General features: G+C 35.6%; 1 protein-coding gene across 1 annotated transcript in view; it reads left to right on the plus strand.

Annotated features, from left to right (window-relative positions):
- CCDC150 (coiled-coil domain containing 150) overlaps nucleotides 1-17,956 on the plus strand; it is a 95,208-nt gene that overhangs the window by 22,916 nt on the left and 54,336 nt on the right. Inside the window, exons 6-13 of the mRNA XM_011952062.1 lie at nucleotides 5,600-5,716; nucleotides 7,071-7,200; nucleotides 10,161-10,204; nucleotides 12,704-12,796; nucleotides 14,595-14,702; nucleotides 16,502-16,626; nucleotides 16,917-17,094; nucleotides 17,655-17,723. Of these exons, the coding sequence (XP_011807452.1) occupies nucleotides 5,600-5,716; nucleotides 7,071-7,200; nucleotides 10,161-10,204; nucleotides 12,704-12,796; nucleotides 14,595-14,702; nucleotides 16,502-16,626; nucleotides 16,917-17,094; nucleotides 17,655-17,723 (864 nt within the window). The remainder of the gene's footprint in view (nucleotides 1-5,599; nucleotides 5,717-7,070; nucleotides 7,201-10,160; nucleotides 10,205-12,703; nucleotides 12,797-14,594; nucleotides 14,703-16,501; nucleotides 16,627-16,916; nucleotides 17,095-17,654; nucleotides 17,724-17,956) is intronic.

Consider the following 17,956-nt stretch of genomic DNA (forward strand, 5'->3'; position numbering starts at 1 on the left):
GCTAGTTTTTTGTATTTTTTAGTAGAGACGGGGTTTCACCGTGTTAGCCAGGATGGTCTCAATCTCCTGACCTCGTGATCCTCCCGTCTCGGCCTCCCAAAGTGCTGGGATTACAGGCTTGAGCCAGCACGCCCGGCCAACCACTGATCTTTTCATTGTCTCTCTAGTTCTGTTATTATTGGAATCATACAGTATGTATGTAGTCTTTTTGTACTGGCTTCTTTTATAGCATATGGGCTTAAAGTTCCTTCATGGTTTTTCATGGTTCAGTAACTCATTTCTTTATATAGCTGAACAATATTCTATTGTATGTACTGCAATTTGTTTATCCATTCACCTATTGAAGGACATACTGGTTGCTTCCAGTTTTTGGCAATTATGAATAAAGCTGCTATAAACATTGTGTGCAGGTTCTTACATAGACATAAGTTTCCCACTCATTTGGGCAAATATAATACCCAGGAATGCAATTGCTGGATCATCTGGTAAGCCTATGTTTAGCTTTGTATGAAGCTGCTAACCTGTCTTACAAAATGACTGTATCGTTTGCATGCCCATCAGCAAGGAATAAGGATTATGGTTGCTGCACATCCTCACCAGAATTTGGTCTTGTCAGTGTTTTGAATTTTTGCCATTCCAGTGGGCGTGTAGTGGTATCTTGTTTTGATTTTCAATCCCTAATGATATAATGACATTGAGAATCATCTCATGTGTTTATTTGCCATCTGTATGTCTCCTTTGGTGAGTTATCTGTTAGACTCCTACCCCATTTTGTAACTGGGTTATTTCTTATTGTTGTGTTTTAAGAGTTCTTTGTATATTTTGGATACCAGTCCTTTATCAAAGTTGTGTTATGCAGTTATTTTCCCCTACTCTGTAGCTTATCTTTTTATGCTCTTAGCTGTCTTTCACAGAGCAGGAACTTTTAATTTTAACGAAGTTCAGTATATCAATTTTTTTCTTTCATGGATCGTAATTTTAGAATTGTGTCTAAAAAGTCTACAAACCCAAGTCGCTAAGATTTTCTCTTGTGTCATCTTCTAAGAGATTTTATAGGTTTTCATTTTACATTTAGGTCTTTGATCTATTTTGAGCTAATTTTTGTGAAAGGTATGAGATCTGTATCTAGATGAATTTCTTCTTGGCATGTGGATGTCCAGTGTTTCCAGCACCATTTGTTGAAAAGACAATCCTTTATCCTTTGGATTGCATTTAACATTATTTTTTACTGGGGAAATCTTATTCTTAATTCTTGGTTCTATGGTAAAATTTTAAATTTTGATTAAGCTCTGTCAAAGACTTGCAAAAGTGCTATGATAGTCAAACATGGGCATTCTGAGGGTATGTGAAAAAAAAGAAAGGGTGTATTAGTTTGCTGGGCTGCCATGACAGAGTCCTAAAGACTTGGTGGTATAAACAGAAATTTATTTGTTGAAGTTCTGGAGGCTTGAAGTCCAAGATCGACTTGTTAGCAAATTTGGTTTCTCCTGGCCTTTCTCCTTGGCTTGCAGGTGTCTGCCTTCTAATTGGGTCCTCACATGCTTTTCTATTTGTGTGTAGCCATCCCTGGTGTCTCTGTGTGCCCAAATCTCTTCTAATCAGGATATAGTCAGATTACATTAGGGTACACCCCAATGGCTTCATTTTAATTTAATCACCTGTTGAAAGACCCTGTCTCCAAAGAGAGTCTCATTGTGAGGTAGCAGATGTTCGGCTTCAACATAGAAATTTTGGAGGACATAATTCAGCCTATGACAGAGGATTATCTACAGATAGAAGTGTGGTATTTATCTTCCTAAGACATATGAAATATATATAAAATAGATACAAAATCTGGATGTTATAAACATTAAATGGATTAACTGATTGCCCTTAATAGTACTTCAGAAACAAATACTTCAGTAGTAAAGGATTCTCTTTGTAATGTGCTTTTGTACAGCACATTGTAGGTATATCATGTATAAAAGAGGAAAATGTCTCTTTTTAAAAGTGGCCGTTCTTTAAAAAGTGGCTAGCTGAATGCTTTCAAGCCTACATAATGGGGGCCACTAAAACAGAATTTAAAAGAGTGAAATATTTAATTATGAGTGAACTAGAGGTTGAATCACATTTGACAGTGATGCAACTAAAATTTAAACGAGATGATTTCCTGGGTGAGTATTTTGAAACTTTCAAGGAATACATTATATCTTGAACAAATTGTAGTACATAATTTGATACAAAGTTTAGAAAAGTATATTAAGCTGCTATATTTGAGAAAGTAATTATAATCTGATACTAAAATCTGAAAAAATATAACCACAAATAAAATGGCTCATTCTTACATAAGATTGTAATATTTAACTTATCATTGGATAAGTAAGCAATTTCTAAGCTTAAAAAGAACAAAATTGTAAAAAGGTCAATAGATTTGACCACGTAAGAATACTTCTACATATAAAAAGCAAAACTAATAAAGCAGTAGTAGTCCCTAACCTTTTTGGTGCTAGGGACCAGTTTCTTGGAAGACAGTTTTTCCATGGGGTTGGGGCAGTTGAGGGGAATGGTTTTGGGATGAAACCGTTCCACCTGAAATCATCAGGCATTAGTTAGATTCTCATAAGAAGCGCGCAACCTAGATCCCTTGCATGCACCATTCACAATAAGGTTCACGGTCCTATGAGAATCTCATGCTGCCACTGATCTGACTGGAGGTGGAGCCCAGGCAGTAGGGCTGGTTCACCCACTGCCCATGTCCTGCTGTGTGGCCTGGTTCCTAACAAGCCATGGAGCAGTGCCAGTCTGTGGCCCCAGAGATTGGGGACCCTTATAATAAGGTATTATAACACAAATAGGCAACGTGTTAATAGTTTTCCCTTTTAAAGAGTTTAACAGCCTGGGCAATGTGGCAAAACCCCATTTCTACCAAAAAAAAAAAACAAAAACAGCACAATGGTGTACACCTGTGGTCCTAGATACTTAGGAGGCTTGAGCCTGGGATGTCGAGGTGGCAGTGATCATGCCACTGCAGCCTGGGCCACAGAGTGAGATCCCATCTCCAAAACCCACCACCCCAAAACTTAAAACTGCCAGGCACAGTGACTCATACCTATAAACTCAGCACTTTAGGAGACTGAGGCAGGAGGATTGCTTGAGCCCAGGAGTGAGACCAGCCTTGGTAACAAAATGAGACCCTGGCTCAACAACAAATTTTTTGAATTAGCTGGGCATGGTGGCACACTCCTTTAGTACCAGGTATTCAGGAGGCTGAGGTGGGAGGTTCACTTGAGCCTGGGGAGGTCAAGACTGCAGTGAGCCATGGTTGCACCATGCACTCATCCTGGCTGACACAGTGAGACCCAATCTCAAAAACAAAAACAAAAAAAGTAAAATTGTTTTAAAATGCCCAAAAAACAATGGACAAAGGATAAGTATGACAGTTTATTACATAAATATATAAAGAGCTGATAAATATATTAGAAGATATTTAATCTCACAATAACCAAAGAAATCCAAAATTATTAGTTTTCGTTTATTAGATCAGAAGAGATTTAAGAAAATTTTAATACATAGTACTGATGAGATTTATTCAAATACTATTGATAAGGTAATAATTGGAAAATTATGAAGGTAATAATTGGAAAAAATGATTCTTATAGGAATTTATCCTTAGGAAATAATCAGAAATGTAAGGAAAGACCTGCTCACAAGTATATTTAGGAGAGCAGCATTTACAATAGTGAAAAATTGGAAAAACCTACATGTCAAATATCAAGGACATGATTAAAAACGTTATAGAGCATTTCCAAAATGAGCAATCTTGTAACAGTTTTATCCCAAGACATTTTTTACCTTTTAACTTTTAAAAAACATTTTACAAATTATAAAATATGTTATCCATAGAGGAAAAAATGTGTACAATTTAGAAAACAGGTATAGTGTACTCTTAATGTCATCTACACTGGAGTTTTAAAATAGAATTTCTTTCAGTTTCACATCACTTCTTAAAAGGAATAGCATTCTCTGCAATTCCCATTTCAATTGGAAAGGATCTCTTTACCTAATAATAAAAGAGACTCTTAACCTTCTTTATGTTTTATGTGATTCTTTTTATAGTCATTTATTGACAAAAATAAGGTCAGTGTGCCTCCAAAATAGGGAAGAAAACAAAAAGTGTGTTTTTCTACTCTCACATACCTCACAGCAGAACACTTCTGACACCCGACAACACCAAGAAATTCTGTTCTTCAGTGGACACCAGTTGAGTGTCCTGTAATTCAATTCAGTCCTTACACTATCTACCTGAAGACAGGTGAGGACTCAGTCTCACAAGATTGCCCCCACTTTAGACGCCAGTCGCAAGCCCCAAGTTGTCCTTCTGACTGACTTGCAAAAAATCGGTGTTCCCATGATGCCCCTCCACAAGTTTAAATAATTTGCTAGAACAGCTCAGAGAGTTCAAACACTTCACTTACATTTGCCCATTTGTTATAGAGGACATTACAAAGGATACAGCTGAGCAGCCAGATGGAAGAGATGCATAGGGCAAGGCATGTGGGAAGGGGCGCAGGCCCTTTCTGGGGCTCACCACCTTCCAGGCACCTCCATGTGTTTAGCTGTCCAGAAGCACTCTGAACCCAGTTCTTTTGAATTTTTATGGAGGCCTCATTACATAGGCATGGTTGATTAAATCACTGGCCATTGATGATCAACTTACCTTCCAGCCCTTCTCCCCTCATTAGAGGTTGAGAGAAGGGGCTAGAAGTCCCAGTCCTCTAATCATGCTTTGATCTTTCTGGGGACCAGCCCCCATCCACAGCTACCTATCTTCCCTCACCCCCAGCCAATCAGTCATTAGCACACAAAAGACACTCTTCTGAGGTGATTCCAAGTTTTTTATGAGCTATGTGCCAGGAACCAGGGTCAGAGATGAAATAATATATTTCTTATTATATCACAATATCACAGTACCCAAATTCTTGGAGTGTCGGTTTGGTCTGCTACTTAATGGTTACTTCATTATTTGTTTAGACCTCTAAATTCCAAAATTGAATGAAAACAGTTTTCAGTGATGTTTATAATACTGCAAGATAAGAAGTATGTAGATAAATCAAAATATGGGAAAATAAGAGTTGAAAAATAAAGTCAGAAAATATAGAAATACAAAAAATACACAGTAAGGTAAGATACTAGTGTTTTTCAAACTTTTTTTGACAATCCATTGTTGAACATGTATTTTACACTGCAACACACATACATATACACAAACATTTCACAAAGCAGCACTTACCCTTACTACTTGCTATGCACTCTGATATTTTCTTTCTACTCTTTTATTTTTTCCTTTTTCTGAGTGCTGCTTTCAATTTACTAATGGATTTTGACCTACATTTTAGAAAACAGACCTAAATTATAGGAGGATGGGTGCAATACGTTTGATTTACATTCCTTAGGAGGTAATCCTAGGCCTTCTAGGGAGAAACAAAAGCATGTTTCTGAGTAGTCATAAATGAATTAAGACTGGGGGTGAGATGGCATGTCTGATAAACTTCTCAGGTAATTTTGATCTCTGTTAAACTAGTATGATGTTAAATTGCCTAACTGTAATGTTGCTTTATAGCTAAGGAGACAACTGGCTCAGGAGAAGTACCTTAGGGAATCTTTAGAGAAATCAGCATCAGCCATGCTCCTCAAAATACAAGAAATGGGGTCAGCAGTGGAGGTAGAACGAAAACAGGTAGAAAGATTTCTTCTCCTTATGTATGTTTGGAAAGTGAAACCAAACAAAAACTGGTATTTTACCTATACACTTAAAATTTTACCAATTTCCTCTAGATTTGTTAAAATATTTACTTTTTGTTAGCAATATGTTAACAATCTTACTACAGTTTTTTTTTTTTTTTTAAGTTAGTGCAAACTAAGAAAGACCCTAATGTCATTATTCAAAACTCTTAATTTATGAATCAGAGAGCTAAGGACCAGAAAGGTTAATTTACCTCAGGCTTTATAGAGGTGAACTTTTGGCTCCTAAGAGAAAGATAAAGTATTTTTCCATTATACCATACAATCTCTGTTACAGACATTGGTTTTGGAAGGCATTGCCCTGGTCTCATGCTGTATATGTCTGCCATGGATAGAAAATAAAGACTAGGCTGGGCGCGGTGGCTCAAGCCTGTAATCCCAGCACTTTGGGAGGCCGAGACGGGCGGATCACGAGGTCAGGAGATCGAGACCATCCTGGCTAACACGGTGAAACCCCGTCTCTACTAAAAAATACAAAAAACTAGCCGGGCGAGGTGGCGGGCGCCTGTAGTCCCAGCTACTCTGGAGGCTGAGGCAGGAGAATGGCGTAAACCCGGGAGGCGGAGCTTGCAGTGAGCCCAGATCCCGCCACTGCACTCCAGCCTGGGTGACAGAGAGAGACTCTGTCTCAAAAATAAATAAATAAATAAATAAATAAATAAGACTAACGCGATCTAACACTGGAATCAAAGAATATCAGTAAGTAAAACAATTAGGACTATATTTACACTGCTGTTTTCAGTTATCATTCTTTTAACATATTTTGGCCTTCATATTTATTTGAAGTACCTACAAATAATTTAGAATACTTTAACTGAGTCAATTCATATTTTCATTTTTAATATAATTGGATGACATAATATTTATTATTTTAACGAATGGAAAAAGTTTCCCTTCATAACTGAATTATAACAAGGATTCTACTTTAGGAATTTGCAAATGATCCTTTGTTGCCATAACTTGCAATGCCAATATGGTAGCCATTAGCCACATATGGCTGTTTAAATTAGTTAAATAAAAGATTTATTTCTTCATACACTAGCCACATTCAGGTGCTCCATAGCCACTTGTGGCTAGTGGATTGTTGCACTGGAAAGTGCACAGAAGTTTCTATTGGATGGCACTGCTCCAAGGCCGCATTCTGTTGAGATTTTAACTATAACATAGACTAACTTCTCGTTGCTTCTCAGTGACATTAAGATTGGAATGTTGCCTTATACATGTGCTATAAGGCAACTTATTAGAAATCTTTATCTTATAGAAAAGGAGTTTTTCTTGTACAATTTCAGGTGCACATTTTGCAGCAAAACTGCATTGCTCTACATGATTCTATACAGAGCACTCAAGAACTACTGGCCCAGGAACAACAAAAAAAAGAAGAGTTGGAGACTGCTACTTCACAGCTCAAATCTGATCTAAGTATGAAAATAGATGCTAGAAATCACCCTCTTGTTGGTTTTTTGAGATTTCATGGAGAAACTCTTAAGATCCCAAATTCTTGAAGTGGCCCGTGTTATTGGTATTTCCCACAGTGCTGTATGTAAAGCATTGCGGATTTCCCTTCTACCTGTAGTACTGAGACAGAGAAGGAATGTTGTTAATAGTATATTTGACCCTCTTAATTGTAAACTATTCCTTATTTGTTTTTTTCCAGCTTGTTTATGGACCTGGGAATATTTGGTTTCTAGACATCTGGCTTGAATATTGGGCAAAAAAGTAAAACAATAGATTGAATATTGGATAATAAAATATTAATAAGGAAGTAAGGCCCTGAATCCTTGATAACTTATGGATTCTGTCAGTTCATCATGTCAGATTCTCCATTCATGTTATCAATCTATTTTGATGAACTTATATTTGTAGAGATGGATAGTTGTAAGGTACCTTAAAGAGAGCTTAGATTAATCTCTTTTTATAGATGAGTCCTCAAAGATGACAGAGCTGGGAAATGAAAGAGCCTAGACTTGATCCGAAGGTGTTTGGTCATGTTTCTTCTAACCCATCAGCCTTTTATCATATTACTGTTGCTAGTACTTCATTATAAAGCAGTTTCCAGATAGTCTCAATGACAGAGGTCATGGAGTTATAAGGGCAGTGCTTCATGTGATTAATACATCATGGTTTACATCGAACTTTCACATAAATTATTTCATTCAATACTCAAAGCTGTCCTTCCAGACTTACAAAAGGAAAAAATGGCAAAGTAAGACCTAGAACTGGATCTTCTAACTCCAAGCTAGTGTACTCTCCAGTTCACCTTCTGTGCTCTGTGGCTGTAATGGGGGCAGAGAATACCAAAAAGGAAATGGAAATTATAAAAAATATAGAGCAAGAGTAATCTATTCAATGTTTTGACTTACTGCTTTTAGCAGAAAATATTCCCTTTTCTTATAGTAGTGAATTACTGTGTGAAGTTCTCACCGACAATGCCCCTGGATAATTTTCTGTCTTCCTGTAATTGTGTGCCTACAAAAATATATGTACATTTTATGGTGCTGCCACATTATCTCATTTGAGCACTGCAACAACCTGTCAGAAAGATAAGAAAACACACACATTCTATAGAAGATATAAAAGGGGGCTGGGCACGGTGGCTCAGGCCTGTAATCCCAGCACTTGGGGAGGCCAAGGCAGGTGGATCATGAGGTCAGGAGATTGAGAGCATCCTGGCTAACACGGTGAAACCCCATCTCTACTAAAAATACAAAAAATTAGCCAAGTGTGGTGGCATGCGCCCGTAGTCCCAGCTATTTAGGAGGCTGCCAGCTACTTGGGAGGCCGAGGTTGCAGTGAGCCGAGATCGTGCCATTGCACTCCAGCCTGGGCGACAGAGCAAGACTCCTTTTAAAAAAAAAAAAAAAAAGAAGATATAAAAGGATCTACACTGACTGTACCCAAAGACCCACAGCAAGTAGAATTAGAATAGCTGGGCCTAAAACAGGTATCTATTAGTTGGCCCTCTGAATTTTTATGTTACTTTCTTGTTGGATTAATGCTTTATTTTTGAATTTTATAAAGAATTTGTGCAACACTATTAAAAAACCAAGATTAAAACAACAATTCACACTGACATGAGGAAAAGGAAGCCCGTCTGAATGCCAACTAGGTGCATAATACTGAATTACAGACTTGACATATATGCAATTTTATTACTTTAAGGTACAAGTAGTTATTCAAGCTACATTAATAAAAGGAATGCCTTTAAATATTTGCTTCAATGAATTTAAACATGTAATTAAGTTTATTAACAATAAGCAGATTATATACAGATTTATAGTACTTAAGATGAATAAATTGTTCTTCAAAGTAAGATAAACACTCCCCTTTCATTCTTACTTTGATTAGTAGAATTTTCCCAAGGTCATATAGTTCATCTTTATTCTCCTTCATGTATTTTAAATTAGAGTATATTCTGTTGAATTGTGGATTCATATGTTCAAAAAGTATAGTTTTTCTAAGGTATATCCTATATAAAGTGTCCATTTTCATATGTTTTATAATTTCTGGCTTTAGAATATTTAAGTGAAACAAGACTGATAGATCACTATGAATTTTTCTGTGAAGGCAAAACATTACTCTCAGATAAGTTTATGCTTTTTGGCTACTAGTATATAATGCCAAACTGTTCCACAATTTTTGGTCTGTGGTTTTCTTTTCATTTGTGCATGCTCTGAGTGGTTTCAGATCTGTTTTTCCATACAAAATCATCCTCCTGAGTTCTAGACCAGTATCTTACTGACAACTAAATATCTACATTTGGATGCCTTGCAGATATATCAAAACATGTAGAAAACTTAAGTGTTTCACTCATTCTGTCCCCAAAACCTGCTCCATGGTCTGTATTCCCTATTTAGCTGAAGAGTCCACTGTTCACCCTGCTGCCCAAGATGTTCTCCTTGTCTCATCTGTTAATTTTACCCCACTAGTAAGCCACCAAGTCCAGAAATGCTCTCTGTTTACTGTTTCACACATCTGCTTTTCCACTGTGTCTCTGTTGTCATGACCAGTGAGAGTCAGTCCTCATTATCATTACTTTATTGAATTGTCATTTACTCATGTGTCAGTTACTTTAACAGCTACTAAATTCATCTCCTTGCTTTTATTGTACCTCTGTTAGAGTGATCTCTCTAACAGAATCTTTTGATCATGCCCCTCCTCAGCTTAAAATCCTTCAGAGACCTCATTTACCATTGCAAATGACTGTGGACTAGTTTCTTGATAATTCCATAACACTTTCTAGTCTATAAAAATATGATAGAAATAGTTGGGTTCTCCTTATCTCTACAAAAAATAGACATAAAATACTTAAAGCTTCTCACTATGTGATTTCAATGTAGCAAGTTACTATTATCATAGTTGTGTGTAATTTTTGTTTTTAGCTTCTAGAGATGACCTCATTTCCAAGTTGGTTGAAGAAAATAAGGTGAGTTGTGAAGTTGTGGAGTACAGAGGTGGTCTTTCCTCTCTTCGCTAAGTCCTGTTACTTCTTCCATGTTGGCTTACAGTGCTTCTTATTCTCATAAAAGTTTTATAAAAAAAAGTTTCATGTAAATGAGTAGTATATTTAGGATAATAGTGTTAGGAACTAAGAAATCATTTCATGAAGGTTATTAGAGTTTGAAAAATGTCAGTTGGCAAAAATAATAAGACTTACTTGTGTTTTTTGCCTTTACTTGTGTTTTGAAAGCTAATTGTTTAAAATAAACTTAATGTAAGAAATATAACTACTTTCTGGTGTTGGTGGTTGCACAACAGTGTGGATGTGTTTAATGACACTATACACTTAACAGTGGTTCAAATGATAAATTTTGTCTTATGTATATTTTGCCATAATTTTTAAAATTAAAAACATAATGACTTTATATCTTACTACATGTCTAAGTCTCTTGATGTGTCGATTCGATTTCTTCTGGATGCTGTCTCATCCTGTGTTATATGATGTTTCTTTTTCTTGAGATGCTTCTCCTGGGAAAATAGAAGGGTGTTTCTTCCTTTGTAGGAAGAAGATTTATATTTTGTCTTTCCCCATTCTACTAAGTACGTTTTAGGGAAAGTCCCACCTACAATGCACCTCTGTTATCACTTCTCTCATCTCAAAGAAAACTAGCTTTTTTGTTTTTTTTTTTTTCTATAACCACAGAACAAAGGTGTTTTCTTCTGCTCCACCCTCGGGTCCTCATTTTTGAAAATATCTTCACTTATAACTTTAAAAGATCCTTGAATGTCTTCCTTTGAAGTCATAAGATCTTACTGCTAATAGGAAAAAATGTGTATGTATAATAATATAACAAATATTTAATCTTAGGGAGTAGAACTTTGATATGAAGATACTAGATATATTTAGGTTATGGTTTTAGGCAAATTCTTTCTAACTGGAATCTCAATATAAGAATAGGTTTAATAAACAGTTTTAAAAAAATAGGCTTTATTTTTAAGAGCAGCTTTAAGTTCACAACAAAATTGAACAGAAGGTAAAGAGATTTCCCATATACTCTGTACCCCTATTCATGCATAGGCTTCGTCATTAGCCATTTGATGGATATCCATTTAAAAAATTGATGTGCCATTTTACATCCCCCACCAGAGTGGTACATTATTACAGTTGATGAACCTATATTGACACATTGTCACCCAGAGTCCATAGTTTACATTAGGGTTCCCTCTTGGTGTTGTGCATTCTATGGATTTAAACAAATGTATAATGACATATATCTACCATTATAGTAGATATATTTTATATTATAGTATCATACAGAGTAGTTTCATTGCTCTAAAAATCTTCTGTGCTTTGCTTACTCATCCCTCCCTCCCCTTCTAATCCCTGGCAACCATTGATCTTTTTACCATCTTCATAGATTTGCCTTTTCCGGAATGCCATATAGTTGGAATCATACAGTCTATAGCCTTTCAGTCTATAGCCTTTCAGACTGGTTTCTTTCACGTAGTAATAAGTGTTTATGTTTCTTCCATGTCTTTTCATGGCTTGATAGCACATTTTTCTTTTTTTTTTTTTTTTTTTTTTTTTTTGGAGATGGAGTGTCTCACTCACTCGAGCTGGAGTGCATTGGCGCTATCAGATCACTGCAACCTCTACCTCCTGGGTTCAAGTAATTCTCCTGTCTCAGCCTCGCGAGTAGTTGGGATTACAAGCGCCCTCTACCACGCCTGGCTAATTTTTGTATTTTTTAGTAGAGATGGGGTTTCATCATGTTAGCCAGCTGGTCTCAAACTCCTGACCTCAGGTGATCTGCCTGCCTCAGCCTCCCAAAGTGCTGGGATTACAGGGATGAGCCATTGTGCCTGGCTAAAAGCTCATTTATTTTTAGTGCTGAATAATATTCCTTTGTCTGGATATACCACAATTAATCCATTGACTTACTCATGGACATCTTGATTGCTCCAAGCTTTGGCAGTTATGATTAAAGCTGCTATAAGTATCTGTGTGCGGGCTTTGTGTGGGCATAGGTATTCAGCTCCAAATGGATGAATCTCAAGGAGCGTGATTACTGGATCATATGGTAAGAATATGTTTAGTTTTGTAAGAAATCACCAAACTGTCTTTCAAAGTAGCTGTACCATTTTACATTCCCGCCAGCAATGAATGAGAGTCCCTGTTGCTCCACATCCTTGACAACAGTCGGTGTTGTCAGTGTTCTAGATTTTGGCCATTGTTTTAGGTGTGTAGTGGTATCTCATTATTGTTTTAAATAAACAGTTTTGATAAATAGTTCTGAAATAAAGAGAAGTTTAGGAGTTGAAGGTATCAAGATGTTTATACATTCTTTATAAGACATTTATAAAGTTCCAGTGTATGTCATTGGAACTTGAACTGGTACAGGCTGAAATATAAAACAGTTATTTTTATAAGGGTGCACACAATATCTCTTATATGTGAAAAAGAGAGTAATTTTTTTTCTTATAGAACCTGCAGATATCTTTCAACAAGGAACACGAAGAAAATGCATATTTGAGGTCCAAAATAACGTCTCTTCATGAAGCATCAGAAAAAGCACAAGTAAATGCACATGATTTTGCTAATTTTTAGATGTTATTTAATTTTGTTCAGTTAAATAACCAAGAAACAAAATCAGTCTTGATTATATAAATTCATACCATCTCCATCGCTCAACTTTTCATTTCCATAAGATTTATTTCATCTTTGAAACATTATCAAATTAACTACATTTCTCATTTCACTCTCCAAAGTCCTATGATATATAAGTATACAAGATGTACCGCTAAAATTATATACTATCTTACACTTTGCCTTTGCTTGCTTGCTAATTTGATCATTAAATATATGTATTTACCCTTCCAAAGTGAACTTCTGAATAGTTCCATGGCAAGGGCTATGTCTTATGCTTTCTTTGTATCTTCTATAGTAAATAATTGTACAGTAGGAACCTAACAAATGCTTGCTGGATTTTGAAGTTAGATGTAATCATTTCTGGGATGGTGATTCCCAAATTTAGGTGATGTTTTATATATATGTGCATCTGCAACAAGAAGAGTCACCAGATATGCAGGCAAATTGGAGTTACTTACCACAGAGCCTAAAGAATTGTTTATCATTTAAAATACCTTTTCTCTTGGTACAATTTGATTGTCTCAATATTAGGATCATAGTGTTGCTGGGCTCTCTGTATAATAAAAATAATAAAGAAAATGCAAAGCGAATGTGTTTTTAATATAATAACTTCAACTACTATTACTCTTCATATACTAATAGTAGTTAACATTTTTACTGAGCCCATTCCACATTCCAGGCACAATTTCAGGCACCTTATATTAGTAACAAATAGTAATCCTAACAATAACCCTATGAAATGAAAACTATTATTCACATTTTAAAGATAAGGAAGCTGATGTACAGAGAAGTTCAGGAACATAGATAATAGGTGGCAGAGTTGGAATTTGAATTCAGGTAACCTGGCTCCAAAGAAAATTAGCTATTTCTTTTCAAAAAGCAAGGGTTCTCTGTTTCATCCCCAGGTATTCCTTGATGAATAGTTTGTACATCTGCATCTGGTGTGACTGTATGCCCTTGAATGTGTTTCTAACTACTGTACTGCCCATACCACTTGTGATGTTTGCCAGATAATCTTTTATTTATCTTTTCTTTTACTCCATTTTATTTCTTGTATTTTTTTCCTAGTGCTCCTTCAAAGTTACTTGTTCTTGAAGAACTTGCTTAAAACATAAGATCTTTGCCAAATCTACCTTGCAAAAATAACTGATAATTGAGATAAATGTTTTTCTCAATAATACAAATTTCAAATTATGAAAAGAGAATTATTAACTACCTGCATATATGATAGATCTGTGTAGCTCAAAAGATTTTTGTTTTATTTTGAAAGATTAATCTCATGATGGTAAAATCATCTATATTTTGCTTTTATGAATATTGTCAGCTAGTGGCAAAAGAGCTTAGGTATTTTGTGTTACTAGCTAAATAATTCTGAATGCTCATGGATTTCTGTAGTATTGGCTAGGTACTGACACTGTAAATTCCATTTTGCAGGTGTCTTGCTCTAATGAACCAGTGTTCAAAGTTGTGAAGAGTAGATCAGTAAAATACCATATGCTTCAGTTGCTCTATCAAATCAACAAATCTCTTAATTTAGAATTATTTAGGGTATAGACTTTTAATATTTGAAAGTATTTTTTAAACTAATGACATGTGAATTGAGGATAGGTTAAATAGATTAGGTTCACATATACAGTGAGATACTATGTAATCATTAAAAATAATGCTTAAGTAAAAATAATTCTTTATTGGAGAGACCAGTGACTTGCTGTGTGTGTTTTCTTAGGTTTTGAATGACCAATTGACTAAAAAGTGTTCAGAGCTGAGCTGTATGCTTCAGACTGTTACTATGGAAAAAGCCAGACTCATTGCTGACCATCAGGCCATTCTGCAGGTGTTCATTTAACGCTAGTGAATGTGTTAAATTTAATAGAGTTCACCAGGTGGCGGAAAGCCGGCCTGGTTGATAGATCAGGAAATGTTTATGGGCAACTGGAGAAATAAAATATTTTAACAATAAATTTTAAAAATTGACAATTATCTTATTTCTATTAGTGCTTTTCAATTTTCATCAGAGGGGTGATTTGGCCTTACACTCAGGGCTTTTCATGATTTCTTCTCAAATATCATCGCTTGAGGAAAAATAATTATTTGTCCCATTATTTATAGAATCATGGAGAACACGTATAACTAACCCTAAAGTACTTAACCTTTTCCTCAAACACCTTACAATTTCTCATTTTGCTTATGCCATTTTCTCTGCTGAGAATGCTTTTTATTTCATCTTCAATATCTGAAATTCTCTTTATTGAGTTACTTTCTTCAGGGAGCTTGATCATCCCAACAAGAAGGGATAAGTTTTCCCTTTCAACTTCTATTCCTGGAAAATTAACAGACTACCATAGAAATAGATCACTTTCTCTTTTTGTAAGCATACTTACTATATATACTAAGCATTGTGCTAAGGATTTTACACATATTACCTCCTTTAATTGTAGCAGCCATTATGTAAAAGGGTATTTATTACCCTTATTTTACAGATAAGAAAATGAGGGTTAGAGAAGTTCACTTGCCCAAATTCACCTAACTAGCAAGAAGTAGAGTTGCCTTTTAACCTCAGGTGACTCCAGAGTCAATGTATGTAATCATTATGTTATGCTGCATCCGTATTCTGCATTCTCTAGTAGTAATTTATGTGCTGGTTCATTTCCTGGATTACACTGTGAGCTCCCTAGAGGCAAGAACATTTATTTCTCATAGTGCTAAGCCTGCTTTGCATGTAACATATACTCAATAAATAGTTTTTAACTCTGTGCAAGTATAATGCTATATCTAGATAGGATTATAGTGGTGAACAAGACAAAATTCCTACTTTCATGGACTTATAATTCAGTGGACTGAATATATAATGAAATACTTACTACAAATATTTCAAAATTTTGGAATATAGCACAATTGGGATCCCATTTTACCAGTGTGAAGACTTGTTTTGCAATCAAATGTTAAAATAGAAGTCTTTTAAAAAGAATTTGTAAAACTAATTATTAATATGTACTGTATTTGCAGAAATTTTATGGATTATGTGTAGGGGTATATGGTACATAAAAATGTCATGTTTTGATAATCCCAAAATGGTGAGCCAAAGAAAATAAATTATGTAAAACAGTTATAGTGCTTCTGCTGTAACATTATCTGAGTGCAATTTAAGATAGTCTCAAAAGAATTCACAGCAAACTGTTAAACATGATAATCCTTAGAATGTGGGATTATTTGGAGGGAAAGTGTAGATAGAGAGGAAGGGATCTTTTCATTTTATATACATTTATATTGTTTTACTTTTAAAAATGAAGTACCATATTAAAATTTTAAAATACCAAAACTACTCGTAACATAATTTTCTATCTTTAAAAATATGTTGGTATTAGGAGTTTTATAATTTTTCAGCAGGCTGGGTAAATAATGCATCTTGACTGTTGGCTAGTAGAGCTATAAAATGGTAGAATTGTAGTCAACTCAGAGGAGGACAAAGAGAAACTGGTCATTAAAATAAATTGTTTTAAAAAGAGGTTTTATTTATGTAAATATAACTTGTTTTTTTAAGTTAGTTCAGTGTTTTTGATCAGTTACTCCAAATGACACCCTATCAAAAGACTTTCTGGAGTTTCAACTTCTACTATTGCTCTTAACACTCAGGTAGAGCAGAAAATGATGACGCAGACATTTCAAGAACAAAACTTATTGCTGGATGCAGCCCATGCCAGTATCACAAATGAACTGCAGACTGTTCAGAATGAGAAAACCCAACTCCAAGCACATCTGTAAGTAAATTATGGGCAACTTCTTATACATCTTTTGTTCTTACATTTGTGTTTCTTATCATGTGTCTGTCTGTCTCAGTCTTATCTTCAATGAAAACATTTGATTGTGCATTTTTTGGACCAGCCACAGAGATAAAATAAAGACTCTGCCCTTAAGAAACTAGTTTTGTTAGAACATTTTAGTAACTACTCTTAGTCAGGAAATATGTTCTATAAGAACATGTAATTGCTCTTTCTGTTAAATTAGAACTCTCATTTAGCTTTCATATGTTCTTGTTCTCTTCCTGCAGGGATCATTTAATCCTTGAGCATAACCAGTGTATCCAGAAAGCACAGGATGCTGAAAAGAGAACAGCTGTGCAAAAAGAGTTGCTAGAATCAACTATTGCAAGATTGCGAGGTGAATTGGAAGCATCAATGCAAGAGAAGAAGTCTCTGCTAGAGGAGAAAGAAAGGTTTCAGAGGGAGGTAGGTAGAACCAAATTTACATTATCTTCTCGTTGTGGTGTGATGATGTTTTAAAATTGTATTCTAAATGCAAAAGACAAGGAAAGAAATAAAACCCAGATGCAGTTTGTCTGAGTTGTCCAATGAAGAATCTTTAGGTGGCTAATCTGTGCCTTTTAGCCTGTGAAGTAGTCTGTGCCAAATAGAACAGTATATTCTTATCCAGCATTAGTGAATGTTAATTAGTAACTCACACATCCTCATGTTAGTTAAGGAGTCAGATTTTAAAAATTGATTTCCCCTGAAGGAGTGGGACAGTGAAAGTTAAAGGGGAACAGCCCTGTCTTCCTGCTTAGGAAGGAACCAGCAGAGTCTGACATGCAGACGTGTCTTTCTAATTTCAGGGCTATTTGTGAAGTCTGCTCTGCCTCAGAGACTCCCTGATTGGCCCCTTTTCTGAGAGGATGTGCTATCTCTGCAGTGTAGGTATTAATTGACATGCAGGATATGTCTGCTATAGTGGAGCCTGTCAGCTACTATAAAATTGACCTATTTCTTTTTTTCCCGTCCCCCTTGGGCAGGTTAATAAAACAGAAAAAGAAATAGCACAAGAAAGATGCAATTTGGAAAAGGAATTAGCTAAAAACAAGGTATTCTACATTTTACTTACTGATATTTCACTGTATTTCCTTCTATATTGCTGCCTACTCTATCAGCTTATCTTAATGAGGAGATGGGTGATGAATACCAATCTGCGGGGGAAAGGAGAGCTATGAAGCTGGATGCCACTCAGAGCACACCAGTCACTGCAGCAGACGGTTGTCTCTGGGGAATGTTTTCTTGTTGAGCATCTGATGTTTGCCAGTGAGTCATCACTGCCTCT

This window comes from Colobus angolensis, unplaced genomic scaffold (assembly GCF_000951035.1).
Source record: "Colobus angolensis palliatus isolate OR3802 unplaced genomic scaffold, Cang.pa_1.0 Scaffold330, whole genome shotgun sequence".
Taxonomy (NCBI): Eukaryota; Metazoa; Chordata; class Mammalia; order Primates; family Cercopithecidae; genus Colobus; species Colobus angolensis.